Source organism: Saccopteryx bilineata, chromosome 5 (genome assembly GCF_036850765.1).
Source record: "Saccopteryx bilineata isolate mSacBil1 chromosome 5, mSacBil1_pri_phased_curated, whole genome shotgun sequence".
NCBI lineage: Eukaryota > Metazoa > Chordata > Mammalia > Chiroptera > Emballonuridae > Saccopteryx > Saccopteryx bilineata.
Genome location: NC_089494.1, coordinates 8,264,542 through 8,286,864, shown reverse-complemented (window position 1 = coordinate 8,286,864; position 22,323 = coordinate 8,264,542). Strand labels below are relative to the sequence as shown.

The following is a 22,323-nucleotide window of genomic DNA, read 5'->3' as shown; positions in this document are numbered from 1 at the left end:
CAGAGAGGAAGGAGAGGGGGAGGGGTGGAGAAGGAGATAGGCGCTTCTCCTATGTGCCCTGGCTGGGAATCAAACCTGGGACTCCTACACGCCAGGCCGGCGCTCTACCACTGAGCCAACCGGCCAGGGCCGATCTTTCCTAATTTTTAATAGTTAAGTTTTATTTGTCACTTTTATTATAATGTCTGATAAACGTGGATTTATATACTGCTCACAAAAATTAGGAGATATGTTATCACTTCAAATTCACTTTGAAATATCCCCTAACCTTTGTGAGCAGCATATGTTCTGTAGGATTGTTAACCCCCCTTCCTATGGGTTTTGTGTCTCTCTCCTCTCTGGTTGTTTGGGTGTCATTCTGTATCCCACCTTTTCTCTCTGCTGGTTTGGAAATTGGAGATAAACTTCCTGTCTTCTCTTGAACCACGCCCTAATCTCAAAAGATGACCAAGATTTTAGCACCAATTTCTTCAAATTAAACCTCCATTCTCCACAATGAACCTACTATTGTTTAATATTTTGCTATTAATTTTCTTTTAATTATAAATTTTGAAACTATTACCTTACAGTCCAAAGGCATTTCCAAAATTTACTTACTTAATTAAATTTTTTGTCATTTTATACACTCATCATTGTTTCTTTCATCGCTTCACGTATGGTCTCCTGGAATACAGCCTTGGTTTCTTTAGTGAGGGTGTCTAAGTGACAAACCTTCCGAGTGTTGCATGTGCAAACTTGACTTTATTTTGGTGTCATTTTTTCTTACAAGGTTTAAACATCTGAGGTGAACATTTACTTGTCCTCAGTATACTAATTTTTTTTTTTTTTTTTTGTATTTTTCTGAAGCTGGAAACGAGGAGAGAGAGTCAGACAGACTCCCGCATGCGTGTGACCGGGATCCACCCGGCACGCCCACCAGGGGCGATGCTCTGCCCACCAGGGGGTGACGCTCTGCCCCTCCAGGGCGTCACTCTGTTGCGACCAGAGCCACTCCAGCGCCTGGGGCAAAGGCCAAGGAGCCATCCCCAGCGCCCAGGCCATCTTTGCTCCAATGGAGCCTTGGCTGCGGGAGGGGAAGAGAGAGACAGAGAGGAAGGAGAGGGGGTGGAGAAGCAGATGTGCGCTTCTCCTGTGTGCCCTGGCTGGGAATCGAACCCAGGACTTCTGCACGCCAGGCCGACGCTCTACCACTGAGCCAACCGGCCAGGGCCTCAGTATACTAAATTGATTACTGCATTGTCTTCTGAGATCTCTTGTATCACTAATAAAAATTCTTCTTTAATTAGAACTGTCATTTTTGGGTTAATAAAGTTTTCTTTCTCACTCAAATCTCTATTACCCACCATTAAATTATTAAATCTCGGCCCTGGCCGGTTGGCTCAGCGGTAGAGCATCTGCCTAGCGTGCGGAGGACCCGGGTTCGATTCCCGGCCAGGGCACACAGGAGAAGCGCCCATTAGCTTCTCCACCCCTCCGCCGCGCTTTCCTCTCTGTCTCTCTCGTCCCCTCCCGCAGCCAAGGCTCCATTGGAGCAAAGATGGCCCCGGGCGCTGGGGATGGCTCTGTGGCCTCTGCCTCAGGCGCTAGAGTGGCTCTGGTCGCAACATGGCGACGCCCAGGATGGGCAGAGCATCGCCCCCTGGTGGGCAGAGCGTCGCCCATGGTGGGCGTGCCGGGTGGATCCCGGTCGGGCGCATGCGGGAGTCTGTCTGACTGTCTCTCCCTGTTTCCAGCTTCAGAAAAATGAAAAAAAAAAAAAATTATGAAATCTCAAGATGCAGAAAACGTGGCAAATTTAGTAAATACAGAGTCGCAATTACCATGTACTGTTCTTGCTTTATCGCATTCCTCTCCATCTCTCCATTTTCCTGTCCGCCAACTCACCACTCTCAAGCCTGAACGCTGCATAGGTCAGTGCCCTTCCCGCCAAACACTTCAGTGGCCCTGTCATCAAGTAGACTTCAGTGTTTGTTTGTATTGCTTTTCTTTTGAAAAAAATATTTCACTTATTGATTTTAGAGAGAGGAGAGATAGAGAGAGAAAAAGCAGGGGAGGAGCAGAAAGCATCAATGCATAGTAGTTGTTTCTCATATGTGTCTTGACCGGGTAAGTCCGGGGTTGCAAACAGGCGACCTCAGCATTCCAGGTAAACACATTATCCACTGTGCCACCACAGGTCAGGCTCTCTTCTTTTTTCTGAGATAAAATTGACATGAAATGTACAAATATTAAGTATATCATTCTATGAATTCTGATTAAATTACTCTCATGTAAAATACAAAGCTTTATCAGGAGACAGACCGTGACCATTACCCCGGGACGTAAGCATATCTCCTCTGAGGAGAGCGGGGAGACTGTACTAGCCTGGGATATTCCTAAGGAGGGACGTATTCTCTATTTTATACTGGTCAGGAAACAAATTTGTCCTATCCCTTTAGGGCTACATTAACTCAGCTTCTAAAACTGTTTCTATCCACATATCCTTGAAAAGGCACCCTGGCCTGACCAGGTGGTAGCACAGTGGATAGAGCATTGAACTGGGAGGCAGAGGACCTAGGTTTGAAACCCCGAGATTGCTGGCTTGAGCACAGGCTCACCTGCTTGAGCGCGGGGTCGCTGGCTTGAGCATGGGATCATAGACATGACCCCAAGGTCGCTGGCTTGAGCCCAAGGTCACTGGCTTGAGCAAGGGGTCACTCACTCTGCTGTAGCCCAATGGTCAAGGTACATATGAGAAAGCAGTCAGTGAACAACTAAGGTGCCGCAATGAAGAATTGATGCTTCTTGTCTCTCTCCCTTCCTGTCTGTCTGTCCCTATTTCTCTCTCTCTCTATCTCTATCTCTCTCTCTCTCACACACAAAAAGAAAAGAAAAGAAAAGAAAAGAAAAGAAAAGGCACCCTGAGCATGTGGCATGTCAGGACATTGCCTCCCGACAAGTCCTCCTCACACAGCAGACTGGCAGTTTCCCCGTGAGGACACCAGGCCACGAGCCACTCTGATCACTCTGACCACTGGAAGCTAAAACCCAGTTGATTTGACTTGTTTCTTGCAGCCTTTAAGAAACTTCCTAAACTGCAATTGGTTTAGGTCTCCTATGATCACCCCCACGGTGCAAGTCACCACGGGCACGTGAGAGACAAATGAATGCCTGGCTTTCACACAAGCGGTACAAGCCCAAAGCTACACACGGAGACCGTGAAAGAGAGGCATTTATATTGTAATTGTGGAGGTCCCTAAGGGGAATACATCAGCCACGGGTAAGGTGGGCTCCTGACCACCTGTAAACCTTAGAGTTTTCATTTCTGTCCATTGTGTCTAGTCCTTGACAGGTCTGGACGGGGAAAGGGACCCTGCCTGGGGACCATCTATCCAATCTGTCCTCTGTGTCCCTGACACTCACCAGATGGCACCTGTCCTACAACCCTCCACTGCATGACTGAGAAACGTTGTAGGGACAGTGTCCGGAGACACCCTGCATGGGATGCATAGACGCCGGCACCAGCCCGTGTCCTTGTACGTGATGCAGAATGGCCGACTCGGCCTCTCTGGAGGAAGAGCTGGACCGGGGCAGGTTTTTTCCGGAAGAAGGACTCGGGGCAGTTCCGGGAGACAGATATTGTTAACACTCTTCCAGCTCCCGTACCTCCCTGGTGTTCCCTCCTCAGGTGCCCAGATCTTTGCTCTTCCTTCACTGCCACAAATCCGTGTGACACTCCACTGACTGTCGCTTCATCCTCCTGTCCGATAATCTATTGTCACTCAGACTTTTCATCCAGAAGGGTCAGATACAAGCAGGGTGAAGACACTTCCAAGAAACAGAACCAAACTTAAGCCTGAATCCTCTAGGGCACTCTGTAAAGCTGTGCCCTCCACATGGGCGGGGGAGAGAACGAGGCATCTTTACCAGCCGTGGTCAGAACAGCATCCGGAATTTTCAGAGTTGCTTTATAGAGCGCCTTTCATTTGTCACCACTTTTGTCCTGATCACAGTGCAGGAAGGAACTGATCTCATTCTGCCGTCATGGGGGACAGCTTCTGTCAGTGACCGAAGAGCTGTCATAGGTGGTAGCATGCGTGGACAGGAGGAGACCAGTTCACAGGGTTAGATAGCACTAGGGAACAATTTTTTTTTTTAATTTTCTGTTGCATGAGGTTTTAGAACTGTTTCTATATATCTCTGCATCGCTGATTCCAAATCTAAAATCCATTTTTTTGGTACATGCTCTAGTTTTTAGGCAATTTTAATTTCTTTTTGTTACAGTTAATGGCATGCATTGGTTTTTAAATTGGAGTTAAAGGGCAACGACTCTTGGATTGAACATAACCACAAGGCAATTAATGTTTTACAAACGTCACTTTTACATAATTGTAGTTATTTTTAAGTGTAAAAAATGTAAAATGTATTATTATCTGTTAAAAACACCCTTTTATTTTGTTTTAAGATTGAATCATGATTTCTTCAAGTAGGCGTAAATGTAAGAATAGTCCTGACACCTTCTGTTATATATGTGGCTGTTACACACTTCAACGTCAAAGGCGCAATATTTCATCATTTGTGACACGTGCATATATTGCCTATTTTCAAGTTCCCCTTGGTGATCAAGACAAGAATTGGGTTCCTCATATTGTGTGTCATAATTGTGAGGAAATGCTTCATGACTGGACAAAAGGAAAACACAAAGGAATGCCTTTTGGTATTCCCATGGTTTGGCGTGAACCTAAGGACCACAGCAGTGACTGTTATTTCTGTCTGATCCATACAAAGGGCATTGGCAAGAAAAAATGGCATATGATTGCATATCCTAATATTCTTTCAGCAATATGACCTAACCACAGTCTGAGACACTCCCGGTTCCAGTTTTCAATGGTTTTATTTCTTCTCAGGATGAAGAAAGTGAACATGGTGATCAAGTGTATTTTGATAAGATGCATGAGGAAATGGTTGTAGGGTCTTCTTCTGATGCCAAGCAGTCATTAACCCCTCAGCAGTTTAGCCAACCCGAATTGAATAACTTAGTAAGAGATTTGGGCCTATCAAAGAAAGCAGCTGAGTTATTAGCCTCCAGGCTTCAAGAAAAGAATGTACTTCACCACTCAGCTAAAGTATCCATTTTAGGAAGCGTGAACAAATTTTTATGAACTTTTTTTCCAAAGATAAACACTTTGTTTACTGTCATGACATCAGTATTCTTCTCAGCCAGCTAGGTGTTACCACTTACAGTCCAACAGAATGGCAACTATTTCTTGACAGCTCTAAACAGAGTCTAAAATGTGTTCTCCTACACAATGGTAATGTTTACGCAGTGGTTCCAAGTGGTTATTCAACTCATCTTTGAGAAGATTATAATGACATAAAAATTGTCCTCGACTTTCTGAAGTATGAGGAGCATAACTGGATCATTTGTATGGATCTTAAAATGGTAAATTTCCTGCTAGGACAACAGAGAGGTTTCATGAAGTATTCTTGCTTTCTGTATTTGTGGGACCGTCCAGCTCGGGAGAAATACTGGACACAGAAGGAGTGGCCAAAATGTGAAGCTCTGGAAGTAGGGATGCAAAATATTGTGAATGAACCTGTAGTTAATTGAGACAGGATCATTTTTCCCCCACTTCACATCAAACTTGGCTTAATGAAGCAGTTTGTTCAGGCTTTGAATAGAGAAAGTGAATGCTTTCAACATATTATTTCTGCTTTTCCTGCCTTGTCTGTTGAGAAGATAAAAGCAGGTGTATTCAATGTACCTCAAATTCGAACCCTCAGACGTGATGAAGAATTTGCCAGGAAGATGAATAAGGAGGAGAAAGCAGCATGGCAGTCTTTAGTGGCAGTTATAAAGAACTTCCTTGGCAACAAAAAAGCAGAAAACTATGAACTTCTGGTTCAAAGGATGCTGTTGGCTTTCCACGACATTGTATGTAACATGAGCATTAAGATTCACTTCCTGAACAGTCACCTTAATAAGTTTCCCGAAAATCTTGGAGCTGTTAGTGATGAGCAGACTACTGCTGGAGCATCAAACGAGATTGTCCTCAACAAGTACACAAACGCAAGAGCTACAAACGCAAATTTTTGCCTGAACAGAATTTAAATAAGTTTTGCACAAATTTTATTATTAAAATAAGTGCTTTAATATGTTCTATTTCAAAATTGTACATGAATTCTGATGCAATCATATCTTTTAGTGCATTAGTGTATTTACTGCATTATATAAATTATTATATTTTCACAAAGATGATGCCCAAGAAGACATCTACTTCATTATGTTAAACTAAATGTTGAAAATTTTACAATAAGATAAAAACCTAAAATCTTGAATTTCAAAAAAACTGTAGCTTACAGAGAAAAACTAATGTCAGATTTGAGATCAGCACACTCAAATTAGGTTAGAACAAATGTTTTTGTGGATGCAACATAAAGTTTGTTCCCCAGTGTAATCAGTCATTGGGTGTAGTTTCTGGTAAAGGGCACACCATTGTTGGACTGCACATGGTCCAGTCAGCCAGGCAGATTGTTCTAGAGCTTTCTGAGCACCTCTTTCAGATGTGGGGATAAATGAGGCAAAGCAGAGAACACAGTAGCAGGCAGACCCCGTCTCCATTAGGTTATCCCATCATTGTCCTCTCTGCTCCCGGAGTCAGAGCTCAGAAGGGAGACAGCAGACAGTCTCTGACTTTGTCTGCAGCTGCCTCCCTGCAGGGAAATAGCACAGAACCCGACAGCAGCCGTGTGCCCCGTTGTCATGTCAGAGTCAGGGGGCTCCCTGGACTGGGAGCTAAGGCAGTTTCATTGGTGCCTGGTGTCCCTGGTAAAGCATGCTGATTGTGTGGGCTTTGAGGGTAAAGGTGGACACTCTGGTTACATATCAAAAATGCTCCTAAAAGAAAGATTTTGAAATGCTGGAGATTTGTGAAATAACATTTCCTAAGTACCCCTGTGTCTGTATATAAACAACCTCAACATGGGAGGAAGTTGTATGTGTGCAATTGAAAAATGAGGCTGAATGAAGAATCTTCTGTTTCAGAGGCAAGAGAGCAAACAGATGAGAGTGTGAATTATGAAAACGAAATACTTCCTGTGGTCTGTGGCGAGATGAAGGGGATGTTAATTAAGAGAAAATTGGAACGAGGTAGGTTTCAAGATCTATTTAATTTGCAACCCCTATGTGAAGGAATCACAAGAAGTAGTGAATGACCCATGCGCATTACCCATTATTCAAGGAATCGCAGCCCCCGTGTGGCTTGAGTGAAGGAGGCAGGGATCCCTAAGATGATGTTTTTATCCTTTAAGAAATAATGCGTGTTAAGTGCTCACTTCCATGTGCAAGGGTCCATGAGAATGCCCGAACACCAAAGAGAAGTGCAGAAACATCAGTCTAGGGGTGGAAAATATTGCATATTTCTCTTTGAATCAGATATAACAGGGAGGAGGCCGTCAGGGTCCATCCTCATGTTATAGCCCTTCTGGGTCATCGTCACCAGGACAGGGGGTTTGATGTAGTGAGAAGATCACAGAATTTGAAAGCAGAAAGCCCGAGTCCCAGCCTCAGCCCGACCTAGAGTAACTGAGTAAAGAATGGGACCTTTCTGAGCCTGAAACTTCTCATCTAAGAAATGGATAATTAAAAACCCACCTCATGATGTGATTTTGAAAGTTAATTTATATAACGAATATAAAATATTTTGTGATTTTTATTTTTATTATTTTTAATTTTTTTTATTAAGTGAGAGTCAGGGAGGCAGAGACAGATTTCTATATGTGCCCCTACCAGGATCCACCTGGCTAGCCCCTACCAGGCAATGCTCTGCCCCGCTGGGCCAGAGCTTCATTGCTTGGCAACCAAACTGTTCTAGCACCTGAGGCCAACGCTACGGAGCCATCCTCAGTGCCCGGGGCCAATCTTGCTCAAACCTTTCTAGCAGTGGCTGCAAGAGGGGAAGAGAGAGAGATAGAGAAGGGGTAAGGAGTGAAGAAGCAGATGGTTGTTTCTCCTATGTGCCGTGATCGGGAATCAAACCCAGGACTTCCACACGTTGGGCCGATGCTCTACCGCTGAGCCAACTGGCCAGGGCTTTGATTTTTAAATTATACAACTTTGCAATAATTGTTTATTATTGTGAATATCATATCAGATTATTTGTGTGTGTGTGTGAGAGAGAGACAGACAGAAAGACAGGAAGGGAGAGAAATGAGAACCATCAACTTGTAGTTACGGCACTTTAGTTGCTCACTGATTGCTTCTCATAAGTGCCTCGACTGGAAGGTGGAGGGCTCCAGCTGAGCCAGTGACCCCTTGCTCAAGCCAGAAACTGTGGGCTTCAAGCCGACAAACTTTGGGCTCAAGCCAACAACCATGGAGTCTTGTCTAGGATCCCATGCTCAAGCCGGCGAGCCTGCACTCAAGCCGGTGACCTCAGGGTTTCAAACCTGGGACCTCAGCATCCAAGGTCGAAGCCCACCCCTGACCAGGTGAGATTATTATACCACCTTGATCAGGTGAGGTTATTCTTAATATGGTTATGTGAACACCAAATCATATAAATGGTTGCATCATAACTATTTTTAAAATAGTTTTACTGAGACAAAACTCACATATACAATTTACCGTTTAAAGCAGGGGTCTCAAACTCCCGGCCCGCGGGCCACATGCGGCCCGCCGAACAATTTTGTGCGGCCCGCAGACTAATCCACGAACTTGGCCGGGAGTTTGAGACCCCTGGTTTAAAGTGTAGAAATTACTGTTGAGTTTTTTGTTTGTTTTGTTTTGTTTATTCACAAGATAATACAACCGTCATCACAATCTAGTTTTAGAGCATCTTGTCCTCCACTCTAGGAAACATTATGTCTCTCAGTAGCCAATGCCCACTGCCCAGCCCGAAGCTACCACCGATCTGTTTTCTGATCTGTAAATAGGCCTATTTTAAGCATTTCACACCAATTGACTCGCATAACACGTGCTGTTCTGTGACTGGGTCTGTCACTCAGCCTGCCTTCAAGGCTCATGTACTATATATACTTCATTTCTTCTTTTGTTGAATAACATAATAGTCCATGGCATGGACATACAGTATTTCATTTACCTACAATTTGGGTTTTCTTACTCTTTAGCTATCGTGAATAATGTTTGTATTGTGTAAAGTTTCTTTGTGAACATATTTTTAAAATTCTTTTTGGTTTAGACTCTGGAGTGAAATTGTAGGATTATATGGTAATTCCATGTTTAACCTACAGAGGAAAAACCGGACTATTTTCCACAGTACTGAACCAGTTCATATTCCCAGCAGCAAAATCTGTGGGTTCCAATTTCTGTGCATTCTCACCAACTCCTGTTATTGTCTGTCCTTTTTATAACGGCCATCCTAGTGCATGAGTACCCTATTATATCTGATGTGGGGGAGGGGGTTGGTAGTGGCGAGAGGCATGGAGAGAGAGAGACAGGAACACGGAGCTGCTCCTGCGTGGATCCTGACCAGGGAATCACCCTGGCAACCTCTGCGCTCCAAGACGACGCTCTGTACAGCCAAGGCTTTGACTTCTTTTTCTCTAAAGAATGATGTTTTTTTGGCCCTGGCCGGTTGGCTCAGTGGTAGAGCGTCGGCCTGGCGTGCAGAAGTCCCGGGTTTGATTCCCAGCCAGGGCACACAGGAGAAGCACCCATCTGCTTCTCCACCCCTCCCCCTCTCCTTCCTCTCTGTCTCTCTCTTCCCCTCCCGCAGCCGAGGCTCCATTGGAGCAAAGATGGCCCGGGCACTGGGGATGGTTCCTCGGCCTCTGCCCCAGGCGCTAGAGTGGCTCTGGTCGCAACAGAGCGACGCCCTGGAGGGGCAGAGCATCGACCCCTGGTGGGCAGAGCGTCGCCCCCTGTTGGGCGTGCCGGGTGGATCCCAGTCGGGCGCATGCAGGAGTCTGTCTGACTGTTTCTCCCCATTTCCGGCTTTAGAAAAATACAGAAAAAAAAAAAAAAAGAATGATGCTTTAAGTATATGACTATCTTTTATGTGTACATTACATTTTCCAGTGAATAGTACTTCACATTATTTTAATGTCAGCTACCCATGATTCAGGGGTGGGAAAATACCTGCTCAATAATGCCTTAAACTGGAAGGGAATTGTTGTGACACAAGGCACAACAGATGTGGCCTCGTTCCATTGTGAGCAGCAAGGCCCCTGCTTGAGATTTCAATCTCAAGCAGGGACTCTCCTGGAGGGGCCCTACAGGCTGGTTTGGGGGGTTCTGACATCTGAGAAGGGAGGCCAGACTCTGAGCCCAAGGTGGGCGGGCTCAGGTCCAATGTGCTGAAAGGCCAATGTCAGAGCTCTGAGGACAAAGAGGTTTCAGGATCACCTTACCCCGGTCTTACAGGAGCCAGAACAACATGTATAAGAAGCGATGATGGAAACCAGTTCACCCCCAGGGAATTTGAAATTAAAGGAGGCCGTGGAAAATCAAGTAATTGGAAGCAGAGTATACGCTGTGGTGGGAAAACCCTAGGATGCCTGATAAAGGTACGTGAGTGACGGGGGCAGGAGAGGTGACTTCCCGGTTGTACTCAAAGATAAGGTCACTGTGAGCTCACCGAATATAGGCTGCATTATGACCAGAGCCCCAGAGCCCGGAGGCCCCTGACGTTGTCCTTCCCCCGGGAGAGGTGCCCACCCTCACAGCTCAGCACAGGCAGCTCCCGCTCTGTCCCAGGGGCTCTGTGGGCGCAGGCGCAGGAGCTGCAGGGGAAGGTCATTCCGACGCGGTGCTTGCAGAGGACTCTATGCACTGAGAGAGACAGTCCACAGTCAGCCAGTGGGCAGAAGACACTCCAGAGGAAGAAAGACATGAAAACCAGAACCAGCGTTAGCGTAGTTCTGTGGGGTGAGGTGAACGATGGTGTGTAATATAGGATAGTCCATCAAGTGGGGTTGTTTGTGGAGAGATTTAATGCCAGGGTAAGGAGTTTAAACTCATAACATAGACAGTGAAGAACCAGGGAGTCTCCTAAGGTATGAAATGACGTTTGAAACAGATAGTATCTCATATAGCCATGGGCCTTTGAAATGACTTCACAGTCTTTCAGCCTAACAAACCTACAGTCAACCTATCTAGTGTTCAGTTCAGATGTCCCCCTCTCTGAATGTTCCCTGACTGACCTGCCCCGTCACCCATCCCGGGACCCCTTGAATCCTCTATGAAGGCCCTTCTCTCACTGTTTTATTCTTATCCTTTCATGCATTCTCCTTGTATCTCGACTCACCTAGGATTTGTCCATGTTTGTGGGCTCAACATTGTCCAGAGTATCTGACATCCTGTAGATGTGGATAGGCAGTGGTGGGATTCAACCGGTTCGCAGAACCAATACCTAATTTTTTGTTGAGCTCAGCGAACCGGCGGTTAAAATGGCACTCGTCATCAGGGTTCTCTCAGGTGGGTGCCTGGGCAGCCGCCCAGTGTGGAAATCACACATTGACGTTCCTTACTCTTTTTTAAAGTTCACCTGCGCGTCAGTGTATCCTGAGCGTCCGTAATAGTGTTCATTCCATCCATAAGTGGAAAAAAAATGGACAGAATGATGCTTGTAATAGTTATACATGTTTTTGGTAACAGAGACAAAGAGAGACAGAGAGAGGAACAGACAGACTGGAAGGGAAAGAGATGAGAAGCATCAATTCTTTGTTGCAGCACCTTAGTTTCTCAGTGATTGCTTTCTCATATGTGCCTTGACCAGGCTGAGTGACCCCTTGCTCAAGCCAGCAACCTTGGGTTCAAGCTGGTGAGCCCTGCTCAAACCAGATGAGCCCGCACTTAAACTGGTGACCTCGGGGTTTTGAACCTGGGTCCTCCATGTCCCAGTCTGATGCTCTATCCACTGTGCCACCGTCTGGTCAGACTAAAACTCTTCTTTATAACCTAATCTAGTTTTGTGTACCTCTTTTTTGTTCTTATTTAAGTATTAGATGTATGAAATAATAAACTACCTTTCAGTATATCATTTTTTTACACTTAAAACGGTCATTAGGGCAGAGAACTGGTTGTTAAATGATTTGAATCCCACCACTGGGGACACGTGTGTGTTGGCTGAATGGTCCTGGGGTGAGGACTCCAAGTCTGAGTGGCACTGGTGAGAATGGAAAGGAGGTGAGAGGTCTCAAAGAGATGGTGAAGGGAAAGCTCTTAAAACTTAGGGAAATAAGAACACGGAAAAAAAAAGGAAAAGGTTCTTACGTGCTTTTCCAGCTACCATTGATTTCTAGAAGAACGGGTGAGGAGAGGGAGATGGAGTCTCATTTGGACACCTTGGTCTGGGCTGAAAGTGGGATATCTAAGTAGACATATTTGGGAGGAGGTTAGAATGCCAGACTCAGAAAACAGAAACTCAGAGTAACCATATGTTTGGATCTTTTTATCTTTCAGGACAAAACTCTACTTGAACCTCCAGGACAAAAGGGCCGGGAAAAAAAGGTGATCATTACTTTAAACAAGTTCTTACTACATAATGGATTTAACATCTTTTCTATGTTTTCTCCGTTGTACAATTAACATTGTTTCCTCTTCTCCTCTCCCCTGATGTTATTTAATTACTTTATTTATTTATTAATTTTGCATGTGCCTTCAGAGTTGCCACACTGAGCATTAGGTTGTATGCAAGGTCACCTGTGAATGGTACACCATTTCAGAGGAGTATAATAAAAAGCCATCAAAATAGATCTCGTAGGTGAGTTTTAGCTATAGATGCGAATGTGGTAAGAGTGTCAAGACTGTAAAAACAAACATGATTATGCAATACATAAATATGGGGGATTTTTTTAGATTTTATTTATTCATTTTTAGAGAGAGAGGAGGGAAAGAAAGAGAGAGAGAGAGAAGTAGGGAGGAGCAGGAAGCAGCGACTCCCCTATGTGCCTTGACCGGGCAAGCCCAGGATTTCGAACCGGCGACCTCAGCATTCCAGGTCAATGCTTTATCCACTGCGCCACCACAGGTCAGAATAAATATGTTTCTATTTATTTATTTATTTATTTATTTATTTATTTATTTATTCATTTTAGAGAGGAGAGAGACAGAGACAGAATAAGAGAGAAGATGGAAGCAACTACTCCCATATGTGGCTTGACCAGGCAAGCCCAGGGTTTCGAACTGGTGACCTCAGTGTTCCAGGTAGACTCTTTATCCACTGTGCCACCCCAGGTCAGGCTAAATATGTTTCTTAATAAGGTTACAGGGTCATACTCAACTCAATCCCAGATTTTTCTTATAAGGTTACTATAGATATTTTCTAACTTTAATGAAATCTGATGGTGTCAAACTTTGCTCACCATTGTCCAAATGAACCAGGTCTTGTAGACAGTATATCTTGGGACATATGTGGAACCAATACTATTTTATAAGATAGGTAAAAAAAAAAAAAAAAAAAAAAAAAAAAAAACAACAAAAAAAAAAACAGTATACTTTTTTATTTATTTTTTTTATTATATTTATTTATTTGTATTTTTCTGAAGCTGGAAACGAGGAGAGACAGTCAGACAGACTCCCACATGCGCCCAACCGGGATCCACCCGGCACGCCCACCAGGGGGCAATGCTCTGCCCCTCCAGGGCATCGCTCTGCTGCGACCAGAGCCACTCTAGCGCCTGGGGCAGAGGCCAAGGAGCCATCCCCAGCACCTGGGCCATCTTTGCTCCAATGGAGCCTTGGCTGCAGGAGGGGAAGAGAGAGACAGAGAGGAAGGGGGGGGTGGAGAAGCAAATGGGCGCTTCTCCTATGTGCCCTGGCCGGGAATCGAACCAGGGTCCTCCTCACGCCAGGCCGACGCTCTACCGCTGAGCCAACCGGCCAGGGCCAACAGTATACTTCTTTTCAGAATTTTTTATAATCTCTTTCAGCCTTCAATCAGATATACATACCGGCAAACAGAATTCTTTCTCAATCAGAAATTAGTGGCATGCTTTTCATGCTGTCGGGGTTGGAGCTCTTGGGAGATGGGTGCATCTCACACGAGGGGCTGACCTGGAAAACTGTTCAGTTCGATGACAGCCCTTTGGCTCCACCACAGGGCTGTGCAGGCTTCTTCTATTTACAAAAGTGATTTCTCCTTCAATAGAAGAAGGCTGTGAAGGCAACAAACATATACACAATGTGCAGTGTAGATTCAGGACCAGGTGGTATTTTTTTCAAGATTGAGTATGAATGAGACCCTGAGCAGGAGGGGAAGGTGAGAAGTTCCATCCTCATACACTTCAGGTAGAAATGGCCATACAGCACTTGCACAAACTTCCAAAATAGGCGACACATAGCTGGTCACCGGGTTCACCTTCCACTGGAAATGTGCGGTCCAGGCCTTTACATTGTCAAATGATCTAGGTCTTTTGAACTAGCAGCCCTTTGGGACATTTCACCCACTGGGTTTACTGCAGATAAATGATTGTTTCACCTGTTCAGTGACTACTTTAAAGAGCAGTGTCTCTACTATTCTCCGTGTGTCTAAAATTACTCAGTGTAAATCACCTAAAAAGAGTAGCAACTACCAACCAACAGGTTCTATCCTTATCAGTGGACACACCCCTTTGCTGCAACAAGGTTCAGATCTTCCATATTTTGTGTCTCCTTGATCAAGAACAAGTGACCCACAGGGGCAGACCTCAGGGCCCATCACCACCTTTGTAGGTCCTCCGTACCTCCCAAATCGTGTCTTCTTGATAAAGCCTCCTGGCTTCTGAAAACTTCAGCATTGCACGTGGCAACTCTATATGACAGGTCCCTGTCTCCTGACGAGGGCCACTTATTCTTTCTGGTGACAGCTACTGTGTTGTCAAATAATCTGATATACTCAGCCAGAACGGTCATTTGTTGTGTGATAATAATTTCTAAGGAGAGCCCAAGTAATCTCTTTTCCTAAGTGAAACAATACTCATTTATTTACTCATTTTATGTGTAATTATTGAGTGCATGCTAGAGGCCCAGTGTCCATAAAAGAAGGTTGAAAGAATATCTCTGACTGAAAGGATTGTTTCAACTGCATTGCCTACCAGGGAATAATAACTAATGGGGAGCAGGGAATTCCAGGCTACCCAGAGAGGCAGGCAGTGACGTGTCCATGTCCCAGGTCACTTCCCAGTAGATCACACTTGTCTATGGCTTCTCTACCCCGCATGGAGATGAAAGCTAAGGCTGCCTGAGAGGCAAGAGGCCAAATCATTTATTAAATGTACAGAAGCAATGAAGTGTATACCCAGTAGTCAGTTTCCTGTGAAGTCAGGCAGGTGCCACCTTCGGACTTGAATGGAAGGGAGAGGAGGGTAACCTCCTGGAGGGAGAATTGCAGGATGAAAGACCTTGGATTCATTTTATCTTCATGGCAGCGCCCTAGAAGAGCTGCAGAAGGTGGTGGAGTTCTCCTCTGAGACACTTGCATGGTTCCCAGAACCCTGAATGATGTACGGAGACCCAGGTGGTCATGCCATACTACCAATGGCCAAGAGTCCTTAGGCAGGAGAAGACCGCAGTTCTAGTAAGAGTACCCTCACCCATGTTCAGAATCTTTCTTGGGACAGACATTACAGGCCAATTCAACATTGCCTTCTAGTACCCTCATGCGCTTTAATAACCGCACTTGCTCAGGCTAAAGCTTAACCTAGGTGGCACCCTGGAATCACGTGAAGACCTCTGAAAAATAACATTGGCTGAATCCCACCCTAGACACAAAATCTATTAAATCAATCTGAGTTATGACTTGGATATCAGAATTGTTCAGTTGTCTCCAGATGATTCTGATACATAATTTGCTCGCTCTATGACTGAAGGAGAATGCCAATGCCTATTCCCCACCCAGACCAATTGATTCCGAATCTCTGACATCGAGACCAGGACTTTATTATTTTATATGCTCTCCTCAAACAATTCAAATGTGCAGCCAAGCTAAGAAACAGACAGACAAAGAGATAAGGGCTTTGTCTTGATTGAAGGTTTAGGGGTGTAAGATTCTTATGCATTGATTACATTTGTTATGTTCTTGTCCTTCTGGGAAGAGAGTCACACGTTCTGGGGAACGATGATGATCATCTGTGTGTTCCTACAGTGAGGAGAAGGAAAATGGCCCAGGCCTGTTTTCTAGAGCAGTCTCAGTTCACAGTAGGGATGTGCTTTGAGATCCTTCAGAACACTGAATGAGAGCTATTGGCAAGATGTCCCTGGGGGCTTGCACTTTCTCATATATGGGTATTTTTAAAAGAAAAAGAAACAATCAAAATCTGATTCTGTCAAAACAAGAATTTTCACCCAACACCAAAAATAATACTCAAAATAACTCTACATGACTTTTCATCTTTATTCCTTTCTGCCCTAAGAGAAAGAACATAGCTGTGTTTCAAATCACTCTGTTCATTTGCTTCAAGAAGAACATTTCCGATCTTTGGGTGTTGTTAACAGTGATATAACACAGACTTTGAGAAACCCACCACTTTTTTTTATGAATTACAGTGAAACCATTCATTAGGGTTTCAGCGTCCCTGTATGCAGCGGACCCTACAGGGACAACGGTCTTAACAAAGGAAGCTTTCAAATGACTGTGAGCAGGAGTGGGGATGAATTGGATTGGGGACACAGTGGGACTCTAGACCAGGATGGAATCTTAGTTTGTGGTGGAAGGTGTATGCTTCATGAAATGCAAGCACCAAGAAAGAACATGTAGTGGGAAGGGGGGCAGGAGAACGCGTGGAGTTCTGATGGGATGGGTTCGGGCTGAGCTTTAGAGGCCCAGGCGGAGATGCTGGGTGAGTGTAGGGATGGACACGAAGGCAGAAGACGGGCTGGACACCTGGGAGCCAGAGACATAGCTACGTAACTGCAGCTCTGAGAGTGCCCTGGTCATCTGGGGCCAACAAGATGGCCAAAGATGGAAACGGAGGGGCTCTGTGCAGATGTGGAGGAGGAGGAGGATGGGATGGGATAGGATAGGATAGGATAGGATAGGATAGGATAGGATAGGATAGGAAAGGGTAGGGCAGGGTAGGGTAGGGTAGGATAGGATAGGAAAGGGTAGGGTAGGGTAGGATAAGATAGGATAGGATAGGATAGGATAGGATAGGATAGGATAGGGTAGGGTAGGGTAGGGTAGGGTAGGGTAGGGTAGGGTAGGGTAGGATAGGATAGGATAGGAAAGGGTAGGGTAGGGTAGGGTAGGGTAGGGTAGGGTAGGATAGGAAAGGGTAGGGTAGGGTAGGGTAGGGTAAGATAGGATAGGATAGGATAGGATAGGATAGGATAGGATAGGATAGGATAGGATAGGAAAGACACAGCAGTGAGGCCAGGGGAGTGGACCCAGGAGAACTATGGCACAGACCACACGTGTTTGTGGACAGCAGAGAAAGGAGGACGCTGTCATCCCTGCCACCTCCTGGCCTCAATGGCCCATTGCCTTCAATCCCAGCACTCATCAGTGGTGGGTCAGTCCCCAAGCCAATCTCGTTTGTGTCACCCCAGATGGTCACAGGAGTGTAGGGACTTCTCCAGTAGACCATGGAATAGGCAGGATGTTTCTATGTGGGATAGAACTCCTCCTAGTTGTTCTCAAACTGTCCGGAATCTCTCACAAGGCTGAGCCAGGAAAGCAACCAAAGGTAAATATAGTTCTTTTTTTTTTTTTTTTTTTTTTTTACAGAGACAGAGAGAAAGTCAGAAAGAGGGATAGATAGGGACAGACAGACAGGAATGAAGAGAGATGAGAAGCATCAATCATCAGTTTTTCATTGTGGCACTTTAGTTGTTCATTGATTGCTTTCTCATATGTGCCTTGACCGTGGGCCTTCAGCAGACCAAGTAACTCCTTGCTCAAGCTAGCGACCTTGGGTCCAAGCTGGTGAGCTTTGCTCAAACCAGATGAGCCTGTGCTCAAGCTGGCGACCTCGGGGTCTCGAACCTGGTTCCTCCGTATCCCAGTCCGACGCACTATCCACTGCGCCACCGCCTGGTCAAGCTAAATATAATTCTTGATAGTTCCTGATTCATAGAGAAATGCTGATTTTCATTTAAAAAAGGAACAAAGTGGTTTTCTGTTTTAATCATTTCTTCTTTACCCTGTTCATGAGGGAGACATGTCGGACAGTTTTTGGGATGGCAAGTAATAGCATCTGTTACTGGACAGACAGATGGACATGTGTTTATTAAGCCACATACACTCCTGGACCACGGAGGAGGGCAGGGCCTTCAGGGACAGAGTGAACAAGCAGAGGTTGTGGAGGGTGGTGTGGCCCCTGGCGTTTTGGAAGGTTGTGGCTGGCTTGTGTCAGTGTTTCCACGGCTGACAGGGAACTGAAACCGGAAGTTCGGGGTCAGCGGGATTACCGTGATCCCTTACAAGGAGCATGGTTTATTCGGGGGCGCAGCGTGGGGAGGGGGACGTGCAATAGGCTGTTCGAAGCCCTCTCTGGTCTACTGGATGTCAGAGCAGCACTTAATACTGAGCGCTAATATTGTCCCCTCACACCTCATTTTCTTGATTGACACAGGGGTCAGTCACAGGCTAGTTCTGTGTCATGAATACACATGTGCCTGTATAGGATGCAGTACAGTATATCTTCATGTCGGCTCTATGAACTTATTTGAGTTTAATGAGTAAGAGTTACTCCACAATACTTGAATGCTATCAAATACTATCAACTCTTCTCCAAATGAAATTAAATCCAGTGAAAGGCCACATATCGAGACTGGTAAAAAATCCAGTATCAGATGGTTAAGGAGGCCCCTCCCTGTTCTGTTAATAGAGCGCAGCAACGGCCACACTCCCTGGCCATTTAGAAACTGTGCCTCCGTATCTTACACGCCGAATTGAGTCACGGGGCCTCTTCCCAGCTCCCAGAGCCACAGAGCGTCATCCTCCTTGCCATCTCCTGGTCATCTGAGCCCATGGTCGTTCCAGCCCAAAGTCACTGTCACAGGTCCAGGGACCCTCCAGGCACAGAATCCACAGTCCAGGACTTCCTTCCAGTCCTTGAACTCATGGGGAGCCGACAGCCAAGACTAGAGGCTGCAGTGTTTCTAAGTTTATTCCACCTTATTAACGTCTCAATATACAACCTCTTCGTGAGTCACTTGGGTCATTGTCGGTAGTCAACTGGATTGAGTGCTCTTTTACAGGACCTTGTTTTATCTGCAAGGTAATAAAATGATTCACGTTTCTTTCCATAGAAATTATTATCCTGTTCTGCTTCTGTCTGTCTGTGTTACAATCTGTGGTTTTATAGGGAAAACTCTTCTGGGCACACAGATTCTTCCTCCCGAGCTTCACTGCAGACCAAGAATTCTTTTCCTGACGCCTCCACTCGCTGCAGTGGGCTCACAGCTCAGGGAGAAGCACCTGCGTGTCCGGGCCGGTTCGCACAAAGGCAGGGAGTCTAGATTCCACAGCGCTGGTCTTCGGGTCTCACTGGGGACATGGGTGTTGTTTTACCTTCTGGCAGGAAAACTCACACAAATGCAAGATCTGCCTGGATGGAGGAATACTCTACTTCTGCAATGCCTGTCACGAGTTTTTTCATGGGGACTGTCACATCCCAGCTGTGGAAACTAACAGGTCTGTGAGATGCAGGGATCCTTCCTCCGGTCATGCACACACCCTCTCCAACCCCACCCCCACCCCCGCAGAGCTGCTGGGTGTGTCCTGATGGGAAATAACTGGGATGAAGGTGGGGTCCAGCAGTATGATCCAGGCTGTGCCAAGATGCTGCCAGCAGGAGGGGACAATGCTCCCCTCTCTCCTCTGGGAGGCTGAGGCTGGTGGCTGAGCACTTTCCCCACATCCTGATACTATACTTTCTAGAACTTTCCCAGCAAGGACTGTTGTTCACAGGAGTGGTGATGCCAGGTCTCTGTGTTCTGACAAGGCAGGAGACACAGCCTGGTGCCCTCATTTTTACCATGTTCTCCACAGAGCAGTGGAGGCCCGAGCCCCCAGGGCTTAGAGCCCCGTCTCGGACACTCGGGTTGGGTGGGCAGGGCTCCAAGTTCTCCCAGCAGCTCAGACAGGGAAAGGCGAGCCGCCAGGCACCCCGATACCACGTCCCCTCACTAATCTGCTACAGCCACCCTCTAACAAAGAGGGGTTACCCCATGAGAGCCATGCCGACCCTGGGGGTGTCCCCTTCATCCCCGCTGTGCCCGTCGGCCCCTCCTGATAGGAGGACAGTGGCAGCCATAGGAATGGAGGCTGATCCTGGGGTTTTCCAGGTCTTGTTGGACTTGTACCTTCTGCATGATAAAAAATTCTCTAAGAAGTCAGGAGCGTCACAAGGAGTCGGAGGTCCTGGCGAGGCCGATGCAGCCCGCGGAGCAGCTGGTGAGTTGGGTCTGAACCCCACGCCTTCTCCTCTCGAGTCACATGCGAGAATTCACCTGTCACAGGGTGAGGTGGGTCTGAACCCCACACCTTCTCCTCTCGGGTCACATGCAAGAATTCACCTGTCACAGGGTGAGGTGGGTCTGAACCCCACGCCTTCTCCTCTCGGTCACATGCGAGAATTCACCTGTCACAGGGTGAGGTGGGCGGTCTGGGGGGGGTCCAAAGGGTGTCAGCTCTCCTGACCACACTTCCACCCGCTGACAACTCACCAAACCTGTTTGGAGAAAGAACTCAGCCACTACATGTTAGTGTCCAAGAGCAATACCACTTTGGGGAAACTTCCAGAAGACTGGAGTGGTCCTGAACGTGTCTGGGCGCGATTAGGGCCTCCTTCTCTCCAAGCTGCTTCTCATTCACAGCCTCCTCCTTTTGCAGAAATGTGTGTTTCTCCTCTTAACAGTCTACTGCCGTTTAGAGAGTGATGTTCACGAGAACATCCCACATGAAAACTATGTGAGTAACAATAACAAACCATGATTACGGGCCGCCATGGCGTTACCTGCCCTGACACGGGCACCTGTGGGATTTGTGATCTGAGGCCCAGGGGAGGGAGGGGCATGTGATCTTCACCCGGTACTTCTGCTGGACTGGATGGGAATCCACAGAAGGCAGACACCGGACTCTGTCAGTAATTCCACCATTGGTATGATTCTCACCAGAATGAAATGGCTTCTAAATGCCTAGAGAAACTTAGGAGGTTGGACGAAATCAAGAAGAAACTAACTGGCGGAGAATATACCAAGGTGGGGGCGTTTGTGCTGGCCATGAACCCCATCCTTCAGAACGCCAGCGCTTCTCAGAGGGTAAGCGGCTCCCTGCTTCCCTCTCATTCCTTTCCACTGAGTCGCTCTGCCCTCGTTCCTGCTGCGGGAAAGTTTAGTTTCCCTCATCTGTGAGGAGCCTGTACAAGCAAGGGCGCAGGAAGTGAGTGAACCCTTTCAGAATTCAGGAGTCACGCTCACCAGGGAGCGTAGCAGCCAGAAGGTGTCCCTGAGCCCAGAACCCCGGGCCCCTGGGAGCTCATTCCCCTCGGAAAAGGCGACAGGTGCCACTGAGAACTGTCGTATCCTACCGCTCCAAACCTAGGAGAAGTCCGCGTCCTAAAGTAATGTTGTCCTTTTCTCTCCCCAAATGTACTCAGTCCAGCTCTCACAAGGCCCCAACCAGAGTCCTTTGCATGTAAATGGGCATCCAGTTAACAGGGGCCAAGAGAGGGGAACAGAGGTAGGTGCCAACGTGCAGGCAGAGCGCTGGTCGTAGTCAGACACGCGTAATCCATGATTGTTACAAAGACTTCACATCGCTTTTCTAACTCCAAGAGAAACAACCCGAATCTAATGAGGAAGAGCCCTCACGCTTAGGATTGATTTCCCATTCTGTCTAGTCAAGAAGAGGTAATCATCATGCTCTTAGGGGGAAAAAACATGCTATTCTTAGCTGCATGAGTGTTTAAACCAAACCTAGTTAATATAACTGAGGTGTTTAATTCAAGAGTCTTGATCATTTTTCATTGCAAGGTGTCTAATGACACAACAGGTGTCATTAATTTTATTTATTTTTCCAGTATGACGCAAACCTAATAGAGAAGGAATTCAACAGGAACTTCAGAGAAGTCTTCGCTGTTGAGGAAACAAGTCAGAACAGCTCACTGCAGTAGCAGATGCGGCTGCCACCCTGGAACCCCTGCTTCCGGGAGTTTTACCCCACCCCCACCCCACCCCCACCCCGACCCCGACCCCACCCCACCCCCACTCCCACTCCGACCCCGACCCCACCCCACCCCCACCCCGACCCCACCCCACCCCCACCCCCACTCCGACCCCGACCCCACCCCACCCCGACCCTGACCCCGACCCCAGCTGCTGTGAGTTCCGCTCCCGCTGCTACCCTGGAACCCCTGCTTCCGGGAGTTCTACCCCACCCCCACCCCCACCCCCACCCC

At 46.7% G+C, this 22,323-nt stretch overlaps 1 protein-coding gene across 3 annotated transcripts in view; it reads left to right on the top strand.

Moving 5' to 3' along the window:
- LOC136306829 (nuclear body protein SP140-like protein) overlaps positions 1-22,108 on the top strand; it is a 53,726-nt gene extending 31,618 nt beyond the window's left edge. For all 3 annotated transcript variants that reach the window (XM_066233461.1, XM_066233460.1, XM_066233459.1), the window contains 8 exons: positions 7,025-7,129; positions 10,364-10,506; positions 12,404-12,451; positions 19,444-19,556; positions 20,210-20,318; positions 20,757-20,834; positions 21,041-21,184; positions 21,946-22,108. In XM_066233461.1, coding sequence (XP_066089558.1) covers positions 7,025-7,129; positions 10,364-10,506; positions 12,404-12,451; positions 19,444-19,556; positions 20,210-20,318; positions 20,757-20,834; positions 21,041-21,184; positions 21,946-22,038 — 833 coding nt within the window. In that variant the 3' untranslated portion in view covers positions 22,039-22,108. The remainder of the gene's footprint in view (positions 1-7,024; positions 7,130-10,363; positions 10,507-12,403; positions 12,452-19,443; positions 19,557-20,209; positions 20,319-20,756; positions 20,835-21,040; positions 21,185-21,945) is intronic.
- The last annotated feature ends 215 nt before the right edge of the window (positions 22,109-22,323 follow it).